Below are 19131 nucleotides of genomic sequence, written 5' to 3' on the forward strand. Positions count from 1 at the left end.
CTGCCAATGGAAACTGAAATGGGAGCCAGCCCCGTTAGTGTCTTACGAGCTTAGACGTCGGCCATCTACCAGAGCTGCCATCAGTTGGATGTGTCTTAAGTACAGCTCAGCTCTCAAAATGTGAATCTAGGTCAGAGGAATCCAGCAACACATTCGTCCACCAACTTTCTATAGTTTGTTCCTGTGTTGATGGAAAGAACTGAATTCACCATGCCAGGGAGAGTTTGAACTCTCTTCTGAGAATTCCACCAAAGGCACCCCATTCGGTAGTCTTTTCTGATGTGATTTCGTTGATCATTGTCCCCTAGGGCCTAGTACAGTGCCTGGTACAGAACAGGAGTTCTATAAGTATCTGTCCAAGTGCTGACCTGAGTCTTTTTCCTCCCCTGCTCTTTCAACTCCATCAGTTATGATGTTCTGCTACTTCTGTAAATAGAACTCACCCCCTGCAGGGTCCTCTCTGTTGTCATGGCTGCTTCTCCAGTCCAGACCCTCCTTTCCTTTATTTCTGGACTGTGTGATGCTTCCTAACCAGCTTTATTACTCCTGATCTTCCTGTTAAATCATTCTAGGCATAACATCAGACAGATCTCTCTGAAATACCACCTTCTACACCTTTGCTAAAAAATCGAGTGGCTTCCCACAGCCTGCAGATAAGAAGACTCCAATTCCTTTACTTTTGGACTAGCCCCAACTTATTTCTTAGACCTTAATTCTCTTCCTGTCCCTGCACATCATCTGTTGATTATAAAATATACATTGCCCCCGTTGTCCATCTACAGTGAACACTCATGCCCTGTGCCCGTCCGTCTGTGTTTTGCTGTTTGTTCAGGTCCACTCAGACTTTGGTTCCCTCCTCCTGTGATCACTCTGTCCTTGGAACTCCCACTACCTCTACTAGGACCCTGCATCATTTAGTAGGCATTTGCCTTATCTTACACTGACACCGTCCTGTTTCTCCAGTTCAGCTGGAGAGGCCTTGAGGGCATCCTCCTCTATGTTCCCTGTGTATGAGACTCTATCTTTCATATAGTTGCTCAATAAATTGCTGTGTGATGCTCAAGAAGCCTTAACTTTAAACTCAGCTGTATTTCTTTTTAGGGGCTTCCCAGGGGACTGAAGCGACTTAGCAGCAGCAGGGGGAGCTAGTGGTAAAGAACCCGCCTGCCAATGCAGGAGACGAGAGACATGGGTGTGATCCCTGGGTTGAAAGATACCCTGGAGGAGGGCTTGGCAACCCACTGCAGTATTCTTACCTCCAGAATCCCATGGATAGAGGAGCCTGGTAGGCTATAGCCTATAGGGTTGCACAGAGTTGGACACGACTGAAGAGACTTCGCACACATGCAATCTCTTTTCAATTGCCTTTTCTTTCATCTGCTTTTTGAAAAGTCTTTTTTTGCAGAAGAGACAACAATAAAAGGTTTTGGAAACCTTACCTTTTTTTCTATCAGATTTTTATGTATGAATTAGGAAATGATGATGTTTGTTAGATACCCAGTTTAATAAGTTACACACTCAGTTGAAGCCTCCTCAAAGAGAGGTGGAACTAGGATGGAGTCTTCTGCAGTTTTCTATCCTCAAGCCAGCATCAGCACGTTCAGCTAAGCGTAAGTCTTCTATCACTTACTGCCACTGAAAGGACGATGTCACGATGGTCAAGAGTCTATAGTGAACCCACTTTGGAACTATCTATATCACTGAGTGCTTTCTAATTAGACGGTTGCTACTTTTTGCCACGCTTGAGACATAGTCCTTCACCTTGACTGCCTGTCATGAAATTTCCAGCAGGGAGGAATGAAGCTCTCATTCCTTGGAGAGGCTGATTGAACTTTGTTTTTTCAGGATGAGATTGCCTACTGGAGACGGGGTCACACAGGGAGAGCTGGAGGCAGAGCCAGGACAACCTGTGAATTTGGACTCTAAAGTTCTCTGCTTTGCCCTCAAATCCATTTTGGCCCTTTAGACAACTGTGCTTCTTCAGTCCAATCAACATATGATTTTGTTTGTAAAGTAAGTTTTTTTCTCTAATATCAGTAATAATATGAAGTTTAGTCTTTTTTTCTCTTTGGCATAAATCTGTACATCAAGATAAGGTACTGTTGTTAGATTTTCTTTGTGTGTGTGTGTATGTGTGTTTTGGGGGAGGGGTTTGGGAAGCATGAGTCAAATGCAAATTTTCTATTCTTGGAAAATGATAACATTAGTGATTTTTGATAACTCAGAATATTTTAATAAAGAAGTTTAACATGTCAAATGGATTGAATGATGGCATTCAACGTATTACCTAGTTAGGTATTATATTAATATTTTAAGTTGTACAATGTTGAGCTCTTGGCATGAAAAGAGTAAGGAGTTTCTGCCTTTCGATCATTTTTGATTTGGATACTTTCTCTAACTTTTAATGCTACTTGGAGGATGTTCTTTTGTACCTCTATTATAGACACAGTGATTGGCTTCCTCAGGTGCATATTATTCAGGATCATAAGTTAAGTGATTTTGTAAGTTGTAGAAATTCTTGAAGGCAGTGGCTTTCAACTTAGTCTGTGTACCAGAATCACCTGTGGAACTTCTGAAAATACAGATGCCTGGCAGAGGGCAGACTCGTGGTTGCCAAGATGGAGGGGGGCTGTGTGGGGAAGTTTGAGAGCTGGGGATTAGCATGTGCAAACTATTGTGTATTGAATGGATAAATAATAAGGTACTACTGTATGGCATAGGGAACTATATTCAATATCCTGTGATAAGCCATAATGGAAAAGACTATGAAAAGGAATGTATTTATACATATATATATATTCATACATATATATATATAACTGAATCATTTTGCTGTACAGCACCACTTAGCACAACACTGTAAATCAACTATACCTCAATAATAAATTTTTAAAAATTCAGAGGGCCAGACTGGATCCTAGACCTTAGAACATCAGAATTTTCTGAGATAGGGTTAGGACAGTGTGTTTTCAGAAAGTTTTAAACCACACCTTTTATCAGGAACCACCAATTCAAGGTCACTCAGAGGTTTTTTCTTTCATGAGCAGGAGTCTTAGATTGAAACAACCCATAAAAGGCCATTTGCTCAACCTCCAAACAAGATACTTGAGTTCCCCCAACGACATCCCATAGAGTCTGCTAAGTACTTTTTGATGTCCATTATATAATGGATAGAATGAACAGCCTTTTAAATGTTATTTCTTCCTTTTTTTCCTCTTTGACATTTTCTTAAAAGCTCAAGAGAAAAAAACACATTATTGTTCCCTTTCTCCTACTTGGCCAATTTTGCTTTCTTCCTGCCTTGCTTGGGACTAGTGCTGATATACAGCAAGGTTGTTTTGGTTTCCGAGCTTCAGATTATTTATTGCCCTCTCATGCCAAAGCATTTTATTTGGCCACCCCAGCCTTGTTGGCACACAGCTCTGGGAATACTGTCAGATAAGCCAACTGCTGCCAGGAAAAGGAGCATAAACAGTTGTTACAAACTCAGAGTCTATTTGGTTTTGTGTTTTAATTTCTTAATTCAGGCATGGTTGATTATTTTTTAAAAGATCATTGTCTTGTGAATCTGGTGAATACAATTGGAACAGAAAACCCAAAAATGAGACTAAATTAAACCTACGATGGATTGTCAATTTGTCCTTCACAGTAGAGACACAAAGTGGGAAATCTTGTGGCTACAGACTGTAATTCCCTGTGACAGCAACTGAAAATGCAAAGTCTTTATTTTTCCATTTCAATCATGCTGTTGATACTGGTTAGCTCTCCTTCTGTCTTTTGGTTTTTGCTATTGCTGTTCCAGTTGTCATTAAAGGAAATTCCAGGTGATTAAAAAAACATACAAAATCCAAAAACATTAAGGACGTTTTCCATTTTCATTTTTTAAATGACCACCTATAAAATAATATGGACATTTTTGGACATAAAATCAATGCTGAAGCTGAGTCAAAACGAGAGGAAATACACAGTGACCTCTATTAAATAGTTAGTCATGCAAAAGAAAAACACACTGTATTCTATGCAATTTAAATTAGCTCGGAGCAAGCAGGCCGTGTCCTCATTCAAGGAATCTTACAAATGTAATTTGTTATTTCAGGAAACATAAAAAACTTAGAGACATTTCCATCCAGATGCATTATGATCTTTTTAATTTAAAATTACAAGTCTACTGGAATTCCATGTACTATAGTTCAGCTCCATTTATATGACAAAGGCACAAAAAATGGAGTGGTGATCTCATAATTTTTTTCTTACTACATCCTTTTAGTGTTTCTATTAAAAATCTTAAACAGTAATTCATTGTGATACAAAAGAATAAAATTAGTAATAAAAGAAAGGTCACTAAACAAAACTGCAGATGCTGAAAGGAGAAAAATACCTGGTCTCCTGTGTGGGGTTAAGTTAGGAAGGTGGGGATATGCCTCTTGCCTCCTGGCCAGCTTATGGCACACCCCTCAACATGTCAGTACCACAAGTCCCTGGAGCTCTGAACTTGGGGAGGGCAGCACCTTCCTCCTCTGATTGTTTTAGCTAAGTGTCGCTCTTCCCCACCTCCTTTCCCTCTCTTCTTCACTCCCTTTCTTTGTGCTTCCTTCCTTCCTGTCTCTTACTCCCAGTTGGCTGGAAGACTAAATGCTACCAAGAAGATTGGGTTAAAAATTATTACTGAGAGCCCCTCCCGATGGTGAGAATTACGATCTGTCTGCCTGTGACAGAGAGCATGTAATTAATCCAGGTTCCTGGAAAGCAAGTCGATTTTGGCACGGATATAGAAAAAGAATGGGTGAGATGTAGTGCAAATCTACTCTTTATTATGTTTTTCCTTCCCCAGCTTTACTGACATATAAAGGACTATATATATATATTTAAGGTTTACAAAGCTGGCAGGCGAGGAGAAATGGGGAGATATTGGTCAAGGTGTATATAAAGTTTGCCTTTTTCCTTATTAAAAGATATCAGATGGAAGATAAAGCAAGGATTTGAGACAGACTTAGCTACTGAAGAATTATTTCTGTAAGTTAATCACAGCCCACTTCCGATAATATATGTATTTTTACTAATCTTTAAAAATTAAAATATAACATACAAGATGGCCCTGCACACCATGACTCCCTCCCTCTTGAATTAACTGCTAATAGCATAGAGTGGTTTGATCTCTGGGCTTCCCTGGTGGCTCAGAAGGTAAAGAATCTGCCTGCAATGCAGGAGACCCAGGTTTGATTCCCTGGGTTGGAAAGATCCCCTGGAGAAGGGAATGGCTACCCACTCCAGTTTTATCTCTTGTTTAACTTTAAATGAATGAGATAAGAGAATATGTGTTATCCGGAGGTTGGCTTCTGTTGCTCAAATTACATTTGTGACTCGGAGCTCCAGCTGTGCAGCAACTGGAGTTCTCATTGTCTTTGGGAAGACAAACATTCCTCGTGGAAGAGTACTAGTGGATCTACTGCCTGAAAATAAAGTAATTACTCTTATATTATTTTCTTTTATAGCTAGAAGAGCAGGATGAAGGTAGTGATTGCCCAGGGGCACGAAGGGAATGATGAAAAGTGTAGGAGAAAAAGTATAGCAAGGGCAGGTTGCTCTAAAGACTAATTTTGCTTAGATAATAGTATTTCTAGGGTAAGACCTGGTATCTAATATCTTTAGTAATTTCAAATCAACCTAATTGCCAGTACTTTGGCCACATCAATGGTAAAATATGGTAATGATAGGTCCTCCTTTTTTTCTTTCCTATATTAGATAAACTGTATTAAAAGTATATTAAATATATCCTGCATGAAATACATTCTGGGCTTTTTAGCAGAGAGTTGCTAAAGTCATCTTAGATGGATTATTTCATTTAAATAGACAATGCATACACTATTAAATCTCCTACAGCCTAGACAGGTATGATGACTATCTCCATAAGAACCCACTTCATTAACCAAGAATAGACTGCAACCCATTACAAAGTGTTTCAAATGCAGTAAGACTACCGGGAAGCCCTTGGGCTCTCAGCTTTGCATGAATATGCAAGAAGTAGTTTTAAAGACTCTGAAGGAAGCAAGTACTCAAAGAGCATGACAGATGTGGGAAGCAATCGGGTTTTCAGTGTGTAGCACAGAAAGGCACAGTTCATTCCTGTTTAAATGATGCCTGTTTAAGTGATGCCCAAGTGGCCAGGGGCTTCTCTATGGAGACAAGACTGAGACATCAAGATTTACAAAGGAAAAACAGATATCAGGGACCAAACTCACATCTTCCCTGATACAGATCAGATACTGATAACCAGCAATAAATGGGAAGAGAGGAATAGGTGGAGAGAGGGGAGGAGAAAGAGGGAGCTTAGTTAGAACCAATCCATGGCAAAATAATTAGAAAAGGCTTTCCAATAGAAAAAGAACAGCTACGGAGTGGGCTGGGCAACTGGGGCCAGCAGAAGCTGGGTCTAGGAAATCTGATTCTGAAACCATGAGATCCTAGTCAAAATGTCTTATTTCATCTCTTCTCAGTATTTTCACTTGTGAAGTGGAAAAAACCCCCCACAATTTCATTACTTGTAAATGACATATAAGCTGTGGAAAATTCTGAAAGAGATGGGAATACCAGACCACCTGACCTGCCTCTTAAGAAACCTCTATGCAGGTCAGGAAGCAACAGTTAGAACTGGACATGGAACAACAGACTGGTTCCAAATAGGAAAAGGAGTACATCAAGGCTGTATATTGTCACTCTGCTTATTTAACTTCTATGCAGAGTACATCATGAGAAACGCTGGACTGGAAGAAGCACAAGCTGGAATCAAGATTGCTGGGAGAAATATCAATAACCTCAGATATGCAGATGACACCACCCTTATGGCAGAAAGTGAAAAGGAACTAAAAAGCCTCTTGATGAAAGTGAAAGAGGAGAGTGAAAAGTTGGCTTAAAGCTCAACATTCAGAAAACTAAGATCATGGCATCTGGTCCCATCATTTCATGGCAAGTAGATGGGGAAACAGTGGAAATAATGTCAGACTTTATTTTTGGGGGCTCCCAAATCACTGTAGATGATGATTGCAGCCATGAAATTAAAAGACGCTTACTCCTTGGAAGGAAGGTTATGACCAACCTACATAGCATATTCAAAAGCAGAGACATTACTTTGCCAACAAAGGTCCGTCTAGTCAAGGCTTATGGTTTTTCCAGTAGTCATGTATGGATGTGAGAGTTGGACTGTGAAGAAAGCTGAGTGCCAAAGAATTGATGCTTTTGAACTGTGGTGTTGGGGAAGACTCTTGAGAGTGCCTTGGACTGTAAGGAGATCCAACCAGTCCATCCTAAAGGAGATCAGTCCTGGGTGTTCTTTGGAAGGACTGATGCTAAAGCTGAAACTCCAGTACTTTGGCCATCTCACGTGAACAGTTGACTCTTTGGAAAAGACTCTGATGCTGGGAGGGATTGGGGGCAGGAGAAGGGGATGACAGAGGATGAGATGGCTGGATGGCATCACCGACTTGATGGATGTGAGTTTGAGTGAACTCCGGGAGTTGGTGATGGACAGGGAGGCCTGGCGTGCTGCAGTTCATGGGGTCGCAAAGAGTTGGACACGACTGAGCGACTGAACTGAACTGAAATGACGTATTTGTCTCCATCCATTTGTCTTCCTGCCTGTCTATATCAGTATTTATATGTCCAAATTAGCAGTAGGACTTACCCACCATCAATTTTATTCATTGATTTAATGCAGGTGCCTAAACTGTTCTCAAATAACCAGTTCAACTCACTAAATCCGAATTTCACCAACCCACTTATTTCTGACCCTCATGGAGATGTCATTAGTTTTCAGTTTACTTTGTACTCCTACCTTGGCTACCAGGGAAGAGGACCTTTTTGATGCTAGGAACATGGCAGGGGGGCATTGGCCAACTCCACAGGCCCATGGTTTATGAAGCACATTTTCTGATGGAAAATTCAGTCTCCAAAGAATGCCTTTCTAGTCAGAATTATTTGTAGTTTCTGACACAGAGGTTTTCAAGTATAGAGTGAACATCATTATTAACACTGACTCAAATGAACTCTAAAGGAAGGAGGACTATAAAACCCTCACAGGATGCTCTTAAAAAATGTGGTCTTAGAGGACTTGACAACGGAAAAGAAATGATTAATGGAGAAATGTGAGTGAGTGGCCAAGGCATAGAATGGAACTTGAGGCTTGGCTTTCTTTTTCCAGGTCATCAGTTGCCATTTTTTGACCACAGGGCCTTCCCTCTCCATTTAATTTTTTGCAAAAGGAGGGATGGTCCAACAGCTTTCCAGCAATACAGCCTCTTCTGCTTGGAGCCTATGGATAACCAGCCTTCTACTTCATGGAGATAAACTCATTCTTTTGCTCACTTTTATGTCCCTACCTCTTCAGACATCATCTGCCCCACCCAGCTGTGTCCCTTGGAACCCACAAGAAAACTTTATTAGTTGGGCTAGTTTGGTTACATTTCATGAATATACTGTGCTTAGTCTTTGCTTATTTCCTGTCCCCACCTGGAACCCTCTCTCACTGAATCCCACTCTGACAAACCCTTCAACACCCACATCAAGCCACATTTTCTTCATAAAGTTTTCTCTGAATATCTAGGCCTCAAGGAGTTTCTTTTTATCTTCTGAATAACAATTAGGGCTATTTCATATAACTGAGTGCTAGTTAACCATATTGTTTTATCTCTTAGTTTATTACATGTTAGTTTTCTCTGGACTAAGTTAGGGACCAATTTGCGTTAGAGACCTACTGAGTTAGAGACCAATTTATTTGAGTTAGGGACCTAGTTTACCCAGAATGGCAGATGAAACTACTTTTTCTAGTTTGTCTACCCAGAGGAGGTTCTTTCTGCTAATTTACACAAAGGCATAGCATGGACAACTTCAGCCTTCTCCTTCCCTTGTAATCAATTTCAGACACGTGCAGGCCAACCCAGCTGCCATGGGAAGACATCACAGTTAGTCCCTGAGGAGAAACATAATCTTCCTAGATCTTCTGAATGACATCATTCATCAAATATTTCCTTTCAAGGCATCATTTCTTTTTTTATATGCAGAAAGTTGACACAGGCTTCCAGATGAAACAGAACAAAAGACATTCTCTAAAGGAAACATAGAAAAAGCCACTAAATTCAAAATCCAAAGTAGATTATTCAACAACAATTGTTAAAGGTCCTAGAAATATAATCAGAGATACAGTCTGGTAAAGGGAAGAAAGAAAGGCCAAGTGCACTGACTGAAAGAAGTTGCAGATAATGCAAAGCAGAAAGTCAGCAATTGGGAGGCAGAGGTTGCTTCCCAGACAAACTAAACCAAGCCCAGCCCTGACGTAGAAGAGTCAAGACCAGATAGGGCAAACAAATAAACTGTGTACCTTGGAGCTCACAGATTTCCTCTCTTTGCCTAAGAGAAATTTCTGTCTTCGTTCTTTTCTTTACTTTTATTTTTTGGCCGAGCTGTGCTGCATGAAGTATCTTAGTTTTCTGCATGTGTGAGTGCTAAATTTCTTCAACCATGTTCTTTGCAACCCCATGGAATGTAGTCCGCCAGGCTCCTCTGTCCATGGGATTATCCCAGCAAGAATACTTGAATGGGTTGCTATTTCCATCTCAGGGGATCTTCCTGACCCAGGGATTGAACCCACATCTCCTGTGGCTCCTGCATTGGGAGGCAGATTCTTTTACCACTGAGTCACCTGGGAACCCCATCTTAGTTCCCTGAACAGGAATCAAACTTGTGCCTTCTGCATTGGGAACACAGAGTCTTAACCACTAGACTGTTAGGGAAATCCCTGTCTTGGTCCTTTAATAAGTCACATGTCATGCAGGACCACTTGAGAGGAAGGGACAAAAAGCAGTCCCAGCCCACCTTTTAGTATTAGCTTTGTGATCTGGGGGGAGCAACTCGATCTAGTTCTGAACTGCAAAATGGAGATAAAGTCACTTCCCTCATTCATTTATTCATTGTGTGCCAAATATTTATTTAGGGACCACCTTGGGGCAAGCATAAAGGGGCAAAATGGTGACTGAAATGGACAAGGTCTTTGCCCTTATGAAGTGTCCAGATCATCTCCCAGGGTTATTAGCTACAGAGAAGGAAGGTGCCTTTGAACTGTAAAGCACTATAACGATAGAAAATCTTCACTACCAATGACGTCTACTCTCCATCCAGCTGTGTGACCCAAAGCAAGTAGTAATTTTTCTGGACTTTCCGATTCCTATCTGTGAAATGAGAAAAATGACTTTCCTAAAATTTAAGTACTCCATTGCAAATGGAGAAGTTAAAATTTTTAGGTACTTCTGAATCATGGCTTTCTAAAAGATTATTATGAAATAGTTCAGAAGTACAAAAGGATAAGAATAACGTAACGACTCTGTGTACCAATTACCTGAGTTAAGAGATAAAACATTATAAAGAGCTCTGCTGGTAGAATGCCCTCCTTTTCCTCAGAAGAAATAACTGTGATGAGTTATTTCTTTCTAGAAAACCTGGTGTGTGAGGAAGAATGACTCATTAGTGAAGAATTCTTCTGATAGGTGTATTTTCCAGGAAGAGTACTTACTAAGTACTTACTTGGAAAAGGAAATGGCAACCTACTCTAGTATTTTTGCCTGCAAATCCCCATGGACAGAGGAGCCAGGTGGGCTACAGCCTACGGGGTTGCAAAGAGTCAGATCTGACTTAGCAACTGAACAACAAGTACTTACTTACTCAGAGTAACAGTACGTACTAAGTGCTCCTGGTTCCTAATAAATGTGAGGTCATGACAGTGTAAATCAGAGAAAGCTCAAGTTCTCTCCCTGCTACCCTTGGTTGCTCTCTGTCCAATAGACAGTATTAGAAAAACCATGCGGCAGGCAGTGCCTATTGCATTTCGAAAGAGCAAAGTTTTACATTTACCTTGAGGGCCTTCTGTGCAGATTCACTGGATCCAATAGCGATTAGGTTAGGCCCAGCCATGCTGCAGAAACTCTTCAAGTGCAAAGCATCCACCACAGGGACCGTGGAGACCGCATAGTCCTATGCATATGAGAGAAAGTAGTTTGTCATAGCAGAATAACTCTAAAACCCATTCAAACCTGCTCAAAACATTCTTGCTCCCCAGGAGGCTGCTGGGGTCCCTGAACATCTGGAAGGAAAACTGGGCCTCATAGGTTTGGGTATTGCCAATTAAATGAAGACTGCTTCTAAAAAGGAAGTGCAGAGCCTCCTACCTGACTTGTGACTGCCTTAACAGAGGGGGCTACTCTAGATGGATGTGTCTGAATATCCCGTGCAGACAAGAGCCTCACATCGTCCTGGGGAACAGCTTCTTGGGGATTCATCTCTTCCTTAGCAGTCTGGTGAGCCAATCTGCTCAAAATCAGTAGAGTAAAGGGACCTTGGGGAGGATGTATGTGCAAGGCCCAGCACACAGTAGGCAGCCAAGTGTGGGTGATCTTTAATTCCGATCTGAAAAATTCCACATTTCATTTTAGAGACAACTGGGACTCCAGATACATTTTTTTAAGTCATCAATTGTGCCAGGAATATCTGCCAAGTGGTCGTATGATTGATTATACACTGGGAAAAAGCAGAATGTCCATGATAACTTTATCTGTTGCTGCTGTGGGAGTCCCATGAAGTCTATTTATTAAGTCCTAGCTTCTAAAACTTCTAGCAAACATACAAACATTAGGAGTTATTTTGCAAAGCCCATGACATAAAAATATCATTATTCATGACATATTGATTAAATGGGTTTATGACTATTTATTAGGTAGTTACTCTGTGCCAGGCATAAATTATCCTTTACCTACCTTAAAAGTATCAGCCAAGATTTCCGCACCTCGTTGATTTGTCCTTTTGGAAAGGCCCACAAAAAATTCTCTGCCTATAATAAATGTCATGGAACACAGTGAGTAGGTAGCATCAGTGATGGCATGCTATTTTTCTATCTATAAATAAAGACTTCAAAGCCTCACACAGTTCTTTCCTACCGTAGAGGTCAGCTCCACTTGTACTCTGACTCCTACTTTCTTTACATAAATGATTTCAGATTATTGCCATTAGAAATAAACTCTTTCAAATTGATAGAGGCAGAAAGTATCAATAGAATGGTGGTTGTCATGGGCTGATATGGGGGAGAGGACTGAACGGAGCTAGCGAGTCAGTGCTTAATGGGTATGATGTTTCATTTTGGGAAGGCAAAACAGTGCTGCAGATGGATGGTGGTGATGGTTGCAAAACATGAATGCAGTTAATACCCCTGAACTGTGCATTTTAAAATAGTTAAATGGTAAATTTTATGTTATGTATATTTTACCACAATAAGGTAATATGGTTTTTATTTAGAAAATAACAGAATTAAACATACTAATAACCTGTAATCAGAAATTAAGTAATAGCAATAAGTTAGCAGAACTTCCTTTTTTTCGCCCAAAAGAACAATACTATACAGTCTTGATGAGTCAGATACCCTTTTTTTTTTTTTAAACATAGTGTTGATGTAAGGGCTGACGAAACCATCTCAGTAAAATGAGTTTAGTGCTGACTGGTCTTCAGCTCTAAGAGCTGTCTTTAAAACAACACACCTAAAAAAAAAAAAAATAAAAAAAATAAAAAATAAAACAACACACCTATTTATTTCAAATTAACCCTCAAATACATCTATCTATAAAGCACTAAAGTTTCGGAGAAAGAAACTTTCTAGTTATTTGGCTTTTCTGAAATTCTACAATTTTTTTTTCTCAGAAAGCAAAGCATCAAGTAAAAATGCTCTTCTAGTTATAGGCAAAAAACCAATGACAGTAGATAGAGTTAGGCAATGCATAAACGTAGGGGTTCTTATCCTTCCTTAATCCTTTGGAAAAGAATTCTACATGAAATGTGGAAAATATATTCCAAGAGAAATCAGTATATATTTTGCCCCAGAACAAGTATAAACAGTATAGTCATGTACACTTGTAGCCATGTAGAAAGAATTGCTTGATAGACTTCACACCTGTTACAACTTTAATCTTCATGGTGTCCTTATAACAGGGGTAAAAGACAGGGGTCAAATGATGTTACGATAAATTCCGATGGCTTATGCTGTTGGCAGACACAAGAATCGTTGGTGGCAAACTGACAGTGTTTTGGGTAGTGGCCGGATTGTGCTGTCCCTTGAGAAAACTCACTACATACAAATCAAAACTTAAGTAAGGGAAAGGTCCTTTGCTTGACAAAAAGTATTAATCTCTTTATTAAAAAAGTCAGTTGAAATAAAAAAGACAAATTTCCTTAATTCTCTTATGTTAAATGTAGATTTATAAATTAGATTTACACACAATTAAAAAAAAAAAAAACACTTAGGGACTTTCCTGGCAATTCAGTGATTAAGACTTCATGCTTCCAATACAGGGAACATGGGTTTGATCACTGGTTGGGGAACTAAGATCCTGATGAGGCATGGCACAGCTAAAACAAACAAAAATTACTTAAAAGAAGAAGTGAAGCAACTTGAATTTTTAAAAAAATTACTTCATTATGCAAATTTAAACACTATATGCAAATATAAACACCTCACACACATTTTCCATTTAAAAGTACAAAGAAAAGCAAACTGCTTATGTCTTTAAAAAGTAAGCCAGACTTCTGTTTCTAGCAGTATGGCAGGCTATACCCCTTTAAATAGCCTTTCTGATAAAAACAACTGAAGTTCTGGAATCAAAATAGTAAAAAGTATTTAGGTTGTTATATGTCTCATGTCATTTTCTTCTATAACCACTCACTCTCTTTTTCTTTTCCTTCCTCATCTTATTCTTTCATGGAAGAAATCAGGTCATTTATCCTACTGACTTTCTTACATTCTGGTTTGGTTGATTGTTTCCTTGTGTATGTGAGTGTGTGTGTGTATGCCTGTGCACACGCATGTGCAAAGTTGCTTCAGCCTTGTCCTTCTCTTTGTAACCCCATGGACTGTAGCCCACCTGGCTCTTCTGTCTATGGGATTCTCCAGGCAAGAACACTGGAGTGGGTTGCCACGCCCTCCTCCAGAGGATCTTCCCAACTCAGGGACTGAACCAACCTCTTTGCATCTCCTGCATGGCAGGGGGATTCTTTACTGTCTGAACCACCAGGGAAGCCCCGCCTTGCATACTAACATTAAATTGTTCCTTTATCCTTTGTATTTTTTGGCAAATTGATAGTCTATGTAGATACTTCATTAGATTCTTGCTCAAATTTTTTTTTTTTTGGATAGGACTACTTCAGTGGTGGGGCTATCAGTTCAGTTGCCCAGCTGTGTCCGACTCTTTGTGAGCCATGGACTGCAGCACACCAGGCTTCCCTGTCCATCACTAACTCCCAGAGCTTGCTCAAACTCATGTCCGTCGAGTCGGTGAGGCCATCCAACCATCTCACACTCTGTCATCCCCTTATCCTCCTGCCTTCGATCTTTCCCAGCATCAGGGTCTTTTCCAGTGAGTCATTTCTTCGCATCAGGTGGCCAAAGTATTGGAGCTTCAGTTTCAGCATCAGTCCCTCCAATGAATATTCAGGACTGATTTCCTTTGGGATTGACTGGTTGATCTTTCAGTTCAAGGGACTCTCAAGAGTCTTCTCCAACACCACAGTTCAAAAGCGTCAGAGGTGGGGTTACACATCTATTGTATCACATCCCAAAGCACGTCATATCCTGACTGTCACATTTTCAGTGATGCTAGAATTGTAAGAGTGTTCATGTAGCATCAGCCTGATTCCTCCATCATAAAGCTCCCCATCAAGCTTTCATGTAAAGTTTTTGTTGTTGTTGTTTCATTCCTTTATCTGTTTTTACCCCCCTGCCTTGAAGCTTGTGGGAACTTAGTTTTCCGATCAGGGGTCAAATCCATACCCTCTGCACAGGAAGCTTGGAGTCCTAACCACTGGACTGCCAGGAAAGTCCCTCATATAAAAGTTTTACATGCTTTGATGATCATTGCACAGGTCCTTTGTTTTATAAGGATCTACATTTACTGGGTAGAATTCTAAAAAAACTTTTCTCAATCAAGTATTTGGTCTACTTGAAGCAGAGTTCACAAAGAAAAGATAGGCTAAATGCTTTATATTTATCAATGATCACAGTAATGAATTGTTATCCCAGCAACTTATAATAATGATCAATATGTTATTATTATCTACTAATTATCCACTAATTAGCCAAAGAATAAATCATAATGGAAATGGGAAAACATTTTGAGTTGCTAACAAAAATATTCATATCAAAACACATAGGATTCAGCTAAAGCACTACTTAGAAGGTAGTACTTAAATGCTTACATTAAGAAGAAAGTTTCAAAATAAAGAGACAAGCTTTCACTTTGCAATGAAAGGAAAAAAGAACAATAAAAACAAAGAAATTTGAAGAAAGGAAATAAAGGTAGAAACAGGAAGAGAAAAGGAAACATACAAGAGCAAGGGTTCAAAAAGCCAAAAGGTAGTTCTTCGAAAAGGTTAATGAAATTGACAGATCTCTGGCAAGAAAATGAAGGCCCCAAAAAACATTATGAATAAAAGGGGACATAGCTGTAATTTTTGCAGAACTTAATATTAAGAAAATACGAATAACTTTATAGCCAACATTTAAAAAACTTAGATGAAATAAATAAAATCTCAGAAAACAGAACTCACCAAAATTGGCTCAGAAAAAAATCTCAATAGTCACATAATTATTACAAAAACAAAATCAGTTGAAAATCTTCCCACAAAGAAGTCAAGGCCCACAGGGCCTGAATAGGTAAATTCTACCAAAGTTCAAGTAATGCACAATTAAAGTTTTACTGATTTTAGAGAATAGAAACACAGTAAAATATTCTCTAATACATTTTATATGAGGTTAACATAATTTCCAAAGCCAGACAAGGATAACAAGAAAGAAAAGTTACACGCCACAGAAACAAATCTTAAACAATTATCAGCAAACTAAATACAGTGAAGTGAAATGAAAGTTGCTCAGTCATGTGACTCTTTGTGAGCCTACGGACTATACAGTCTATGGAATTCTCCAGGCAAGAATACTGGAGTGAGTAGCCTTTCCCTTCTCCAGGGGATCTTCCCAACCTGGGATTGAGCCCAGGTCTCCCGCATTGCAGGCAGATTCTTTACCAGCTGAGCCGCCAGGGAAGCCCAAGAATACTGGAGTGGGTAGCCTATCCCTTCTCCAGAGGATCTTCCTGACCCACGAACTGAACCGGGGTCTCCTGCATCGCAGGTAGATTCTTTATCAACTGAGCTAACAGGGAAGCCCTAAAAAAGCTAAATACAACACTGTAATAAAAAGAGGATATATCTTGATTAAGTTTGATTTCATCCCAGGGATATAAACTTTGATCATTGATATCAGGAAATCAGTTAATATAATTAACCACATAAATAGATTAAAGAAGAAAATCATATAACCATTGAAATAGGATGAGAGTTTATCACCTGAAATTCTAGTTCTAGCTCTTTACTTTAAAGAAACTTATATATGTACTCAGGAGATACAATAAGACTGTACATAGCAGCATTGAAGACAGTGGAGAGAAACTGAAAAGTACTCAAATATATATCAGCAGTAAAATGAATAAATACATCATGGTTCATTTTTACTATGAAATTCCATGCAGCTGTGAAAATGAATGAACTCCAGCTACATGGATCAAGTTAGATCAAAGGCAGAAAAATCACACAAGAGTTCATATAATATAACCTTAATTATATAAAGTCATAAGAAAAGCAAAACTAAACAACGTATAATTTAGGAGTGTACATATTGAGGCAAAACTGAAAAAAGACAAGGCAGTGATTAACACAAAATTCAGGACAGGGTTCACCTCAAGCTGGGAGGAGAGAAAGTTTGGGATTGGGGCTTCTATGGTCCTGGCAATGTTCTCATTCATAAGTCAGGTGTCAGGTACTCAGGTGTTCATTATATTATTGGTATTGAATCTGTACATAAACATTTTATAACTTTTCTTCATATGTCCCATATTTCACAAAAATAAATAAATGAAAGTAGTACCTCTACTTGATGTTGTCTGTCTAAGAGAAAAAGGATTGAAATGCTTTCTACCAGCAGCTGCTTGCCTGACTGACAGATTTCCCAGTGGAACTAGAGTTGGAAGCTGCTTTCCTTCTGTCCATTTCCTGATCAATTATTAATGAAGCTCTGAGTCACAGAAGGAAGGGGACACAGAGCACGTGGGAAGTGCTCCAGATTTTTTCTCTTACTCAACTCTGCACAATCTAAAAACTGAGTGGTGATGGCTGTACAATGTTGTGAATGTAATTAATGCCACTTGAATTATACACTGAAAGATGGTCAGAATAGCACATTTTAGGTTAAATATATTTTACTACAATTTTAAGGACGCAAAAAAGTTGAGAAGTAGGAATAGAAGGCAGGACCACTCATTAGGTATGGATGAGAGGCCGGGCAGATAAAGATCTTAATATTACAACACTATCTCTGTTTTCAATAACATAACTTTTAAGATATTAAGCACTGAATATTATCAAAACAAAGCTTACAGATAGTGTCCAAGGCAAGCCTCATTGCTCACGACTTAATTAGAAGTTATGGGAAAAACAACAGGCTTGAGATGCTATGGAAAGACCTTTGGCAAGTGGAAGAGGTTCCTAAGCCCTGCTGTAACATTGAGGTTCCTAAGCCCTGCTGTAACAATGAGAAGATTTTAGGCAATCTGTTCAGCTCAGCTGTTGAGGTAACTAAATGGCTGTGAACACAGCTTGTTTTAAATCATTCTTCAAACAGTATCTGTACCTGCTTACAACAAGTAATTCATTCTATGGCTATGTTCTGGTAAAAAAAGTTTTATTGTAATGAAGTGTGATTTACACATCTAGCTTATCACAAAAGCCCACTTTCTAAGAGAAATAGGCTGTTGTTCTGTGCTGCTAAAAAGAATGAAAAGTGTCATCAATCGGAGACACAAAGAATATTCTAAGTGGAACTTACTAGGCAGATTCAAAGAATGCCTGAGTCGGCTTGGATACAACTGGAGCTGAGAATGCAGCGTAGGCCTCTCTGAGCCCTTGCTCTGTGTTCTTAGGGCTCAAGGGGTGTGCACAACAAACCCCAGAGACAGGGCCATCGCCCATGACAGTGGCAGCACAGGTCGTGCAGGGCACAACTCCAGGGGAGGGCTCTTCACAAACCTATGAGAAAAACGGCATCCCTGAGGCTCAGTGACAGTGCCCCCATCCATAGGTATGTGACACCAAGCAAGGAACTATGCAAAGTTTCCGGGTAAAAACTCTTCCTCCTCCAGGAACATTAACGATATCGAAATGTAAGTTATATGAAACATTATTTTTATATTAAAATGAAAATGCCTATATTTTTTCTATACACATAGGATTTGATATAAAATTCACATCAGCTAAAATATTAAACTTCCAAGAATCTCCAGGCTTCCAGTGGGTCACATGGGACCACATCCCCAGATCTCTGGGGACCAGCCTCTGCTGTTAGGGCTACATCTGTGAAACAGATATTTATTCTTTGACAAGTAGGCGAAAACAAACTCTCATTATCAGTTACAAATTATTATTGATGTCTTGCTGATCAATATAGCTAGTATGACTCTGGAGACCCAGATTTTAGCACATGACTTTACAAACACAATAATAATATGATCATAAAGAGCTGGAAAAGTTAAATGCTAAAATTACCATTTCTGTAGTAGTTATATTATACCCCTTATAAAAATTGATTCCAGTTAGATCAATAGTATCAGCTATTTATATTTTGTTGAGTTCTGCTATTATTCATCTGGCATTAAGCCAAGCCAATTTACACTGAAAATTATTTAAATTTATGGGTTCCAAAATCACTGCAGATGGTGACTGCAGCCATGAAATTAAAAGACGCTTACTCCTTGGAAGGAAAGTTGTGTCCAACCTAGATAACATATTCAAAAGCAGAGACATTACTTTGCCAACAAAGGTCCGTCTAGTCAAGGCTATAGTTTTTCCTGTGGTCATGTATGGATGTGAGAGTTGGACTGTGAAGAAGGCTGAGCACCGAAGAATTGATGCTTTTGAACTGTGGTGTTGGAGAAGACTCTTGAGAGTCCCTTGGACTGCAAGGAGATCCAACCAGTCCATTCTGAAGGAGATCAGCCCTGGGAT

At 39.4% G+C, this 19131-nt stretch overlaps 1 protein-coding gene across 2 annotated transcripts in view; it reads right to left on the reverse strand.

Annotated features, from left to right (window-relative positions):
- Positions 1-19131, reverse strand: part of DDAH1 (dimethylarginine dimethylaminohydrolase 1) — a 157973-nt gene that overhangs the window by 24753 nt on the left and 114089 nt on the right. For both annotated transcript variants that reach the window (XM_010860322.1, XM_010860323.1), the window contains exons 3-4: positions 11796-11869; positions 10897-11016 (exon numbers count right to left, since the gene is read on the reverse strand). In XM_010860322.1, coding sequence (XP_010858624.1) covers positions 10897-11016; positions 11796-11869 — 194 coding nt within the window. The remainder of the gene's footprint in view (positions 1-10896; positions 11017-11795; positions 11870-19131) is intronic.

Source organism: Bison bison, unplaced genomic scaffold (assembly GCF_000754665.1).
Source record: "Bison bison bison isolate TAMUID 2011002044 unplaced genomic scaffold, Bison_UMD1.0 scf7180017864466, whole genome shotgun sequence".
NCBI classification, from domain to species: domain Eukaryota; kingdom Metazoa; phylum Chordata; class Mammalia; order Artiodactyla; family Bovidae; genus Bison; species Bison bison.